Source organism: Copadichromis virginalis, linkage group LG2 (genome assembly GCF_057382275.1).
Source record: "Copadichromis virginalis isolate Kocher_CV1m ecotype Utaka linkage group LG2, C_Virginalis_male_GT1.1, whole genome shotgun sequence".
NCBI lineage: Eukaryota > Metazoa > Chordata > Actinopteri > Cichliformes > Cichlidae > Copadichromis > Copadichromis virginalis.
The window spans coordinates 22,020,887-22,031,976 of NC_140619.1; the positions used below are offsets into that span (position 1 = coordinate 22,020,887).

Consider the following 11,090-nt stretch of genomic DNA (forward strand, 5'->3'; position numbering starts at 1 on the left):
GCATTTGAATGCAGGGGGGGTCAGGGGCAGACACACGCTGCATATGGATCACTGCAGGTGAGCTGGTTTGCATTACAGGGAGGACACATTTAGCTTTTTTTCTTCTTTCTTTTTTTGGTGGAGCCAGCCTCAAAGCTAAACTGGCAGCATCTTATTGTCAAGTGCCTTTTTCCTCTCGTTAGTTCAACGAGGAATCTCACAAAGATATCAAAGTGTGATGTAAATAGTTGATGAACCAGATAATGATCTACAGGATTATTCTGTCAGCATGCTTCACTTCGCTCGACTTGTCCAATGGTCTCGCACTGTCTTTACAAGTCGAGCTCTTGATTCGACTAAATCTGGATTCCCATACTGTGTTTTGTTTTTTTTTTTACCAAGATCTCCTCCTGTGATTGTAAAGTGATTTAGAAAAATTTAGAATGACAGCAACACATTTTCTCAGATGGAGATCGATTTTCTGTTTTTTGTAAGAATAAAACATTATGAACCGCTCTGTGGGAACTGCAGCGCCGATGATGAATTATGCTTGAAAAGAGTAACATCCGTCTGTATCTCATCGGCCTCGTGAAAAATCTTGTGAAGCTGCGTTATAATCCTGACCAGTTCTGTTGAGTTTGACAAACTCCTGCAGTCGAAAAGCTTGATTTATAGTACTGCGCTGAATCCCTGCGGAGCACGCACCGTGGTGGGTGACATCATTGTTTGCAATGATACTTGAGTGCGGATGTCTCTGCGCTGCCCTGTCATCATGAGTAAAAGTGAGCTGATCAGGCTGGAAATGAATGATAGGATAGCTTATGAATATCCAGCAAAACAAAGGTTACTTTATCAAAATGCAGGAAAAAGAGAAGACTTCAGTAACAGCGTGGTACTAAAAAAAGACAGTATGGCACATGTCCACATTGTAAGAATAGCTTAGAAAATAGAATAGAATAGAATTCAACTTTATTGTCATTGCCCATGTCTGGATATAGCCGTTGGTGAAATCACCTGTTGCATCTGTGCTCCACAGCTGGTTACAAGCTAGCGTTATGCCAGCTAATGTTAAACATGCTAAATTATGCTAAAATTCACCTTCCCACTGTTTGATTAGATTTTTATCCCGTATGAGAGTTTATTGTTTGAGTCCAACAATCTTCTTATCCTTTATTTATCCAGCTAAAAGTCTCGCTGAGATTAAATCCTTTTTTCCAAGACCTAGTCGAGATCCACTTTAAATAAATGGTAAATGGCCTGTATTTATATAGCGCTTTTACTAGTCCCTAAGGACCCCAAAGCACTTTACATATCCAGTCATCCACCCATTCACACACTGGTGATGGCAAGCTACATTGTAGCCACAGCCACCCTGGGGCGCACTGACAGAGGCGAGGCTGCCGCCTAAAGTTTCATTAAAGCTGGCTAACAGCAGCTAACACAGGCTAACAGCAACAAAAACAGCAGCACTTACCAACAGAAAAGTTTACGATATCCTCAACAACTGACGTCAGTGTCCTTGTCATCAGACAGAAGTAAACTTTACTTTAGACTGACATATTGGACTCCTTTCAGAAAGTTTTACAGTTTCCTCCGGAACAAATAGTCACTCGAATTGTCACTTGAATTAGGAGGGATGAGAAAACAGAATTCAGTTGACTGCAAGCTGCAGTTGTACATGCTGTAACTTTAAGCTTTAACATTAGCATATTTATTGTCACCATGTTTGGTTAGTTGGAACCAGAGGTGATTACACTTGGATAAAAAGGCAGAGTGCTAAGTCATTAGCTAACGCTAGCCACTGTAGTTAGCAAGTGGCATTGAGAGTTTTTACACATGCAAAGTAAGACACACAAATATCGAACATTTAGTGCTAAAAAATAGACAAATAAATTGTGTTGCCCTTAAGGCGTTTCTCTGAATAATTAGGTTCATAAATTTGAAATAAATAATTCTAAAAAGATTTGCCATTAAAAAATTAATGTGTTGTTAAAATGAATAATTCATGCTTTACATACGTTTTAGTTAAAAGGAAAATATCGCTAAAATGTATTTCCCGTTCTGGCGGGGCACTTCCGGTTCCGGTCGAGCACTTCCGGTTTGGGTCAAGCGCTCGGTTTTGCTGAGAAACAGGCTCATGCTAAAGGCAGTATGGAGATGTAATCTAATGCCATCTACTCCGAATTATCAGGCCGGAACGCCGTAAGTTACTTTATATGACAGTTTGTACAGATAACTTTGGATATTAATGTGTATTTGCTAACATGAATGTTTTAGTGAGAGTAATGCACTTTATTGATGTAAACATGCTTCTGCCTGTTGAGATGGAGTTTATTTTCTGTCATTTCAGTTTTCACCACATGTTCATGGAGACAATTAAACAAGCTGCAACTAAACTCCAGGGTCTTCATTTGTGGTTTAACTCGGTGTCACCAACATCCTCGTTGAAAACACTACAGTGAAAAGGCGGCTACTGGTGATTCATCACGGTCAAAATGGCATCCAGTAACAAGTCTGCACGCAGTTTAAGGACCAGCCGCTCATCTGGATCAGCAGTAAGCGCTGCCCATGCTCGAGCTAAAGCAGAGGCTGCCAAGGTGAGAGCATGCTATGCAACAAAAGAAGCACAGTTGAAGGTTGAAAAAGCTCAAAGCGAACTGGAAAAGGCAAAAATAGATGCAGAATTAGAAGTGTTAACATTACAGAGGGAAGCTGATGCTGCTGTAGCTGAAGCAGAAGTGCTAGAGGAAGCTGAAGCTATACAAGAAGAACCTGAGAGTAGAAAATCTCCATCAGAAAGCGTAAAATTAGAACGTACAAATGAATATGTACGATCTCAAATGGAGACCAAGCTATCTCCCAGTCCACAAAAATTACCAACCACTTCTTGCCCCCAAGCAAGTTCACCCAACACATTTGTAACGTGGCATCCCTCTGAAGAAGGCAATTTAGAGCCACAACCCATCAACTTTGAAACAAGACTTACCAAAGATAATATTGCTGCTCTAAATAAGCCCAGCCAGCTGAAAGGTGAAACAAAACCTAAAGTGGAGAAACAAAATACCTCTCTCAACCCATACGGCTCACCATTCGTACCTCAGCATAACTATAACACCACGGCCAGCATTTTAAATCCAGCAGAGCCCTTTGCCCAATACATGGCACGTCGAGATTTAATAATCTCAGGCCTTTACCAGTTCGACGATAGGCCAGAGAACTACAGAGCATGGTGCTCTTCATTTACCAGTGCAACAGCTGAAGTCCAACTCACCCCCATTCAAGAGCTAGATCTCATGACAAAGTGGTTAGGGAGAGAGTCAAGTGATCAGGTGAAACGCATACGTTCAGTATATGTCAACAACCCCACATTAGCTCTATGCAAAGCATGGGAAAGACTGAATGAATGTTATGCAGCATCAGAAATAATCGAAAGGTCACTTTTCCAACGGTTGGACAGTTTCCCCAAAATAACAGTCAAAGATCATGTCAAGCTTCGTGAACTAGGAGATTTACTGCAAGAGATTCAAGGCGCTAAGGAAGACGGCCATCTGCCTGGTCTACTCTATCTGGACACTTCTCGTGGAATCAGCCCAATCGTAGACAAACTCCCATATGGACTTCAGGAGAGGTGGATGTCACACGGCTCTCAATATAAAGAGAACAACCAAGGCTGTTTCCCACCTTTTGAGTACTTCTGTGAATTCATATGTAAAGAGGCAAAGAAACGCAATGATCCAAGTTTCCAACAGCAAAACTTAAAACCAGAAAAACCTTTTGCAAAAAACTTAAATTCCAGCAAGCCAATTACTGTACACAAAACCTATATTTCTCCCCCTAACAAGGACTTTAACCGGAACTGCCCACTACATAACAAGCCACACCCACTCAAAAGATGCAGAACATTTAGGAATAAAGCACTGGACGAAAGGAAGGCCTTCCTCAAAGAGAAAGGATTGTGCTTCAGATGCTGTTCTTCAGATACTCATCTTGCGAAGGAATGCAAATCTTCGGTAAAGTGTTCTGAATGTGACAGCACAAGTCACGATGCAGCCATGCATCCCGGTCCTCCACCACAGACCAACAAGGCTCCACCTCCGGCACAAGAGAATGGCGGGGAGAGAGAAAACAGTCATGACATGGTTGATGTCACAACAAGCTGCACAGACGTGTGCGGTCCAGGTCAGTGGGGACGTTCATGTTCCAAGATATGTCTCACATGGGTGTACCCTAAAGGTGACAAAGACAGAGCTGTTAAGGCATATGTAATACTAGACGATCAGAGCAATCGTTCTTTAGCCAAGCCCGAGTTCTTCGAACTTTTTGACATTAAAAGTGAACCTTTCTCCTACAATCTTAGAACATGCTCTGGTGTTGTAGAAACATGGGGTAAAATAGCTGAAGGCTTCCATATCGAGTCACTGGATAGGTCAGTGGTGATCCCTCTACCATCGCTCATAGAGTGTCAGGACATCCCTAACAATAGGAATGAAATCCCAACTCCCAGCGCAGTGCTACACCAGCCGCACCTCCGTACCATAGCAAAGTACATCCCAGAGCTAGACCCTAAAGCCGAAATACTCCTGCTACTAGGGAGAGACATTTTACAGGCACACAAGGTCAGGCAGAGAATTAACGGCCCCCATAATGCCCCCTTCGCCCAGCGCCTAGACCTAGGGTGGGTTGTAGTTGGGGAGGTCTGTCTGGGTAATGTCCATAGGCCTACAGTCAGCACCCTGAAGACAGTCGTTCTGGAAAATGGCCGCCCTACAGTTTTCAAACCATGCAGTAGCCTCCTGCGACTCAAAGAAATGCCACACACAAACAGGCCAGGTAAAGCGCCCGAACAAACTCTGGGTCAAACAGTTTTTAACCGGACAGATAACGACAACAAACCAGCTCACTCAATACAGGACACTCTCTTTCTAAAAATGATGGACAATACTATGTACAGAGACGTGGACAACAGTTGGGTCGCCCCACTTCCATTTAAGGAACCCCGCCAGCAATTACCAAACAACAGACAGCAGGCAGCCACGAGGTTCTCCTCCTTAAAACGCACCCTTAATAGGAAACCTGAAATGCGGGAGCATTATGTGGCCTTCATGGAAAAAATCCTCTCCAATGGTCACGCTGAGGTGGCCCCCCCACTGGAAAAGGGAGAAGAGTGTTGGTATCTTCCAACATTTGGAGTCTACCACCCCCAAAAACCCAATCAGATCAGGGTTGTCTTCGATTCTAGCGCCCAGTACTTGGGTGTCTCTCTTAACAGTGTCCTCCTTACTGGCCCTGATTTAAACAACACACTTGTCGGAGTTCTTCTCCGCTTCCGGACAGAAAGTGTTGCAATCATGGCAGATATACAGCAAATGTTTCACTGTTTTATGGTACGCGAAGACCACCGCAACTTCCTCCGTTTTCTGTGGCATAGGGACAACAACCCAAACAACGAAGTTGTCGAGTACCGGATGAAAGTCCACGTGTTTGGCAACTCAACATCCCCCGCTGTTGCCATTTATGGACTACGCAAGGCCATCAGAGCAGGTTCGAAAGACTATGGTGCAGATACAGTAAAGTTCGTGGAGAGGCACTTTTACGTAGATGACGGCTTGATCTCTGTCCCCTCTCCTGCTGAGGCTATAGACTTGCTTCAAAGAACACAAGCCTCACTCGCTGAATCCAACCTACACCTGCATAAGTTCGTTTCCAACTCTCAGGCAGTTATGCAGGCCTTCTGCCCAGAAGATTGTGCTCCTGTCATTAAAAACTTAGATTTAAGTGGTGAAGAGACACAATCCCAGCGAAGCCTTGGACTCATTTGGGAAATAACAAGAGACACATTCACTTACTCAGTGGCCACCTCAAGCAAGCCATTCACTCGCCGTGGCGTATTGTCCTCTGTCAATAGCGTCTTCGATCCCCTGGGCCTATTGGCACCCATTACAATCCAAGGAAGGGCCCTACTCAGAGAGCTTACTTCAGAATGTTCAGATTGGGACGTACCCCTTCCAGAGGACAAACGAAGCAGATGGGAAACATGGAGAAATTCCCTTCAGGATCTAAGAGAACTACATGTTCCCAGAACCTACACATCCACCTCACTAAGTCGAGCAAAGCGAAAGGAACTGTGTTTGTTCTCAGATGCATCTACTAAGGCCATAGGAGCTGTGGCCTACTTAAAGGCAGTTCAAACAGATGGGAAGGTCGAGGTTGGGTTCATAATGGGCAAAGCAAAACTAGCCCCCCTGTCAGAACCTACAATACCAAGACTTGAACTATGTGCAGCCGTCTTGGCAGCAGAAATGGCTGACCTCATCCAAGATGAGTTAGACTTAGACTTTGATGCAGTGCATTTCTATACGGACAGTAAAGTAGTGCTTGGCTACATCTGTAATGAGTCAAAAAGGTTTTACACATACGTTCACAACAGAGTACAGCGCATTCGCCAGTCATCAAAGCCAGAACAGTGGCATTATGTGCGCACAGAGGAAAATCCAGCAGACCATGCGTCTAGGTCACTGTCGGCATTCCAACTAAAAAAGTCCACCTGGTTCACCGGACCACCCTTCATCCACCGTCCTGCCGCAGAGACAACACAACTGAGTGGAAGGTTTGACCTGATTGAACCAGATAAAGACTCAGAAATTAGACCAGAAGTAAAAACTTACGTCACTCACCTCCAAGTACTCATCTGTAAGCGTTTTGAGCACTTTTCTACTTTTCAGTCTTTAGTCAGAGCCATAGCAAATCTTATCCACATTGCAAAGTCCTTCAATGGGACTAATCCAAACAAAAAATGCAAAGGCTGGCACAAATGTCATCTGCCTCAAACTCCAGAGGAGATTGCTCAAGCAAAAACTGTCATCTTCAAAGAGACACAGAAGGCATACTTTGAGAAGGAACTTTCTGCCCTTGATGCTGGCAAGCCAATCTCAAAACAGAGCCCCCTCAAGAAGCTCAGCCCAATGTTACAGGACAGTCTCATTTCTGTTGGAGGCCGACTCAAACACGCAGAAATTGAGAGTGTGGGAAAGAGCCCAGTAATTCTTCCAAAAAACAGTCACATCTCCCTTCTGCTCACTCGCCATTATCACGAGCTAACAAGGCACCAAGGTCGTCATCTGACGGAAGGAGCAATCAGAGCTGCTGGGCTGTGGGTTTTAGGCGGCAAAAAACTAGTCAATTCAGTAATCCACAAATGTTTAACCTGCCGCAAACTACGTGGAAAACAAGAACAACAACTCATGGCGGACCTACCACCTGAACGCCTAAAAACTTGTCCTCCTTTCACCTACGTCGGCCTTGATGTCTTTGGACCGTGGTCCATAACAACCAGGCGTACCAGGGGCGGAGTAGCTGAAAGTAAGCGGTGGGCCATCATGTTTACCTGCATGAGTTCGAGAGCTGTGCATATTGAGGTAATCGAATCTCTGGACACATCCAGCTGCATAAACGCCCTCCGCCGCTTCTTCGCCCTGAGAGGCCCCGCCAAACAGCTGCTATCTGACCGTGGCACCAATTTTATTAGCACTTCAAAGGAACTTGGAATGGATAAATCACTCCAACAGTGCCTAACTGTCCAAGGCTGCAGTTGGGAGTTTAATCCACCACACGCATCCCACATGGGAGGCTCTTGGGAGCGCATGATCGGAGTCGCCCGCAGAATCCTGGACTCCATGCTACTACAAAATAAGGTTCAACTGACTCACGACGTGTTATGCACACTCATGGCTGAGGTTACAGCCATAATAAATGCAAGGCCGCTCGTCCCAGTATCCTCTGATCCAGAGAACCCCTTCGTCCTATCCCCTTCAATGCTCCTTACGCAGAAATCTTGCCTCCTATCCCCACCTGGAGACTTTTCGGATAAAGACCTCTACAACAAACAATGGAGACGGGTCCAAGCCCTTTCCAACCAGTTCTGGACACGCTGGAGGCGAGAGTATCTACCCACATTGCAGCAAAGGCAGAAATGGACCGGGTCGCGCAGAAACCTCCAAGTTGGTGACCTGGTTCTGCTCAAGGACAAGCAGGTTGCACGAAACAGCTGGCCCATGGCCAGGGTCACTGCCACATTCCCAAGCAAGGACGATCGAGTAAGGAAAATTGAGGTAAAGATATGTACTGAAGGGTGCATAAAGACATTTTTGCGACCAGTTACAGAAGTTATCCTCCTCATGCCAAAGGACTGAATGCATAATGTTCGTTTAGCATAGTGGCCTCGAGAGGCCAGGCGGGGAGTGTGTTGCCCTTAAGGCGTTTCTCTGAATAATTAGGTTCATAAATTTGAAATAAATAATTCTAAAAAGATTTGCCATTAAAAAATTAATGTGTTGTTAAAATGAATAATTCATGCTTTACATACGTTTTAGTTAAAAGGAAAATATCGCTAAAATGTATTTCCCGTTCTGGCGGGGCACTTCCGGTTCCGGTCGAGCACTTCCGGTTTGGGTCAAGCGCTCGGTTTTGCTGAGAAACAGGCTCATGCTAAAGGCAGTATGGAGATGTAATCTAATGCCATCTACTCCGAATTATCAGGCCGGAACGCCGTAAGTTACTTTATATGACAGTTTGTACAGATAACTTTGGATATTAATGTGTATTTGCTAACATGAATGTTTTAGTGAGAGTAATGCACTTTATTGATGTAAACATGCTTCTGCCTGTTGAGATGGAGTTTATTTTCTGTCATTTCAGTTTTCACCACATGTTCATGGAGACAATTAAACAAGCTGCAACTAAACTCCAGGGTCTTCATTTGTGGTTTAACTCGGTGTCACCAACATCCTCGTTGAAAACACTACATAAATATTAAATGACTCACAAAACTCATGCGCAAACGTCTTGGATAACCTGTACCACTCACGCTGCAATATCATTTGTAATTCTATAATTCCACACTAGGCTCTAGCTACCTTTGTCAGAACACCCGACAGTCAAAGCTGCCACTACCACTGTCCAGCTGAATTATAAAAATTAAAAAGGTGATCACATTCAGAGAGGGGACACTATCTATAGAGACCAAGGTAGTAGTTTCTTTTTGTTTTTTAACATGGGACTCTGGGGATTGATTTACTTGATTTACTGCAGTTTTTCGCACTTAAGCTTTAGCTTCATTTTTAACCTTCTTAAGTTGCTGCTTGAAAAATATCTGCTATAGCATTAGTGCTTTCAGGGAGTTGTGGCAGCTTTATTTGATTACTTTTGTTAGAAAGTGCATGCCAGATCATCTCTATAGAACACAGTACACTATAAATCAGGTTCCAGGGTTGGTTTTATGATTAGAGCTTTTGTTTAATTTATGGGGTTATTTTGTTGTCTATAGGTGGGTATTTTTTTTCCTCGTTTCTGTTAATACTGTCTGTTAAATGTCCAATGAGACCAAGACTTGGATCAAACATTTAAAGAATGCAATAAGCTGTTGTCAGGTGAAGCAAAGGGGTTTTATTGATCAGTCGTCACTTCAAAACAAGAGGAGGAGATGATGTTTGAAAACCAGAATTGTTGTCTGCGTCATTGTAGCTGAAATGCTCGGCTCACAGTAAAGAGCCGAGTTCGTTTGTTAAGTTATTTAATCTTTTTGAAAACTTCACAATTCATCTATAAAACGATCAGAAGCCTCGGAACAGCTTCTCACCAGCGTGATGAGGCAACACTGTGACAGTTTAAACTCCTTCCTCTGTATCCAAGTATCCAGCAGACCATGAAATAGATCCGAATAATTGTTTTGTTCACATGGTCGAAAGCTTTTAGGCATGTGTTGTACATCACATCATAACCTGACTGTGTGTGGGGTTATTTTTGCCCATCTGTGTTGAGATGACTCTTGTATTTCTGTGTGACCTGCACTCCACATTCCACAGTGATGTCAGTCTGTTTTTAAACCTTTTTGTTTTCTCCTGTTCATAATTTGGCAACAGCCCTCATGTTTTCTTTTGTTGTATTTTGTTTTTTCCTAATCTAGCCTGTGGTAAACTATGCAATTCATACTGTTTCTGTATTCAAACACTTCACTCCTCTGTCTGTATTTGATGAATTAGGTGTTTAATCAGATAAAATCTGCCTTTATGTTGAAAATCCCTCTTTTATATCTGTAGTTTTCTGAGTTAGTGTTTGGGGTTTGTTTATTAATGTGAAAAGTGACAGACCTACAAGAATCATCTGTTTATGTTCTCCATATTAAAATAAAAGACTTCCTCTGCAGGATTTGTGTGATTCCTACAAGCTGTTACATTAAGTGTTTTGATAAGGATGTGCACATGTTCCTCCTGTGATATTAGTGATTAGCTGCCCATTAAATTGTCTTTCAGCTTCTTGCATCCTGGGTGGAAGCCATCTGTCTTGATTCCTCCTGCTCTGGAGGATGGATGACATATGATGCACTTTTCACTAGAGTCTCAAAGTTTCCTACTGATTTAGTAAAATTGGACATAAAACCATCTGTGAAAGGGCACCTAGCGTATCTTAACATACAGTATAGAAGTAGGAGGATGATAATTTAGTAATCATCCCTCTATCTGCTATCCACCCACTAAATAATTATTTTATGCCTTCAGGAGCTGGACTTCAATGCCACCATTAAAGGAGCCACACATTCCACGCTCTGCTCGCTTCTGAGTAGGAGTCTCTTTTAAAACCTCCAAAGCGATGATGCACCCAAGATGTGTTATAGCCCTCATGCCACAAATGTAAGGCACACAAAGCTGAATTCAGTGAGCTTTTAATTGAAAATATTGACTCGAAACTAGAAACCAGCTGGAAATAATAGATACACACGTGAAAGCATCGATATGGTTGGTTTGTGCAGTTTTAGGCCATACTGAAGTACACATATCTAATATTTTCTTCTTTTGCTTGTTTTCATGATGCACGGTGCTCTATGTAGGCTGTTAAGAGTTTCCTCTTGGCTGAATTCAAGCAATTCAAGTTGAATCCAATCACCTTTTTTCTACAGCTTTTGAGTAATCGTGCCTTCTAGCTTGCTCTGAGGGATTGAGGTGTTCCCAGGCCTTAGGGCCCACTTTTCGATTCCCGGGTTTACGAGAGCTTCTGATCAGATGAGCAGACTCCCGTCCAATTGGCAAAGGTGCCGCCAGGTGTCCAAACAGTCAAAC

At 43.3% G+C, this 11,090-nt stretch overlaps 1 protein-coding gene across 1 annotated transcript; it reads left to right on the top strand.

The window, feature by feature from the left end:
- Positions 1–6,994: 6,994 nt before the first annotated feature.
- On the top strand, positions 6,995–8,758 carry LOC146717245 (uncharacterized). Its single transcript, XM_085473502.1, has 2 exons — positions 6,995–8,525; positions 8,674–8,758. The coding sequence occupies exon 1, from the start codon at positions 7,221–7,223 to the stop codon at positions 8,166–8,168; it is 948 nt and encodes a 315-aa protein (XP_085329628.1). The 5' UTR covers positions 6,995–7,220; the 3' UTR covers positions 8,169–8,525; positions 8,674–8,758.
- Positions 8,759–11,090: the final 2,332 nt, after the last annotated feature.

Coding starts and splice junctions, on each gene's coding strand:
- LOC146717245 (XM_085473502.1), top strand. CDS start 7,221: ATGGCGGACCTACCACCTGAACGCCTAAAAACTTGTCCTCCTTTCACC.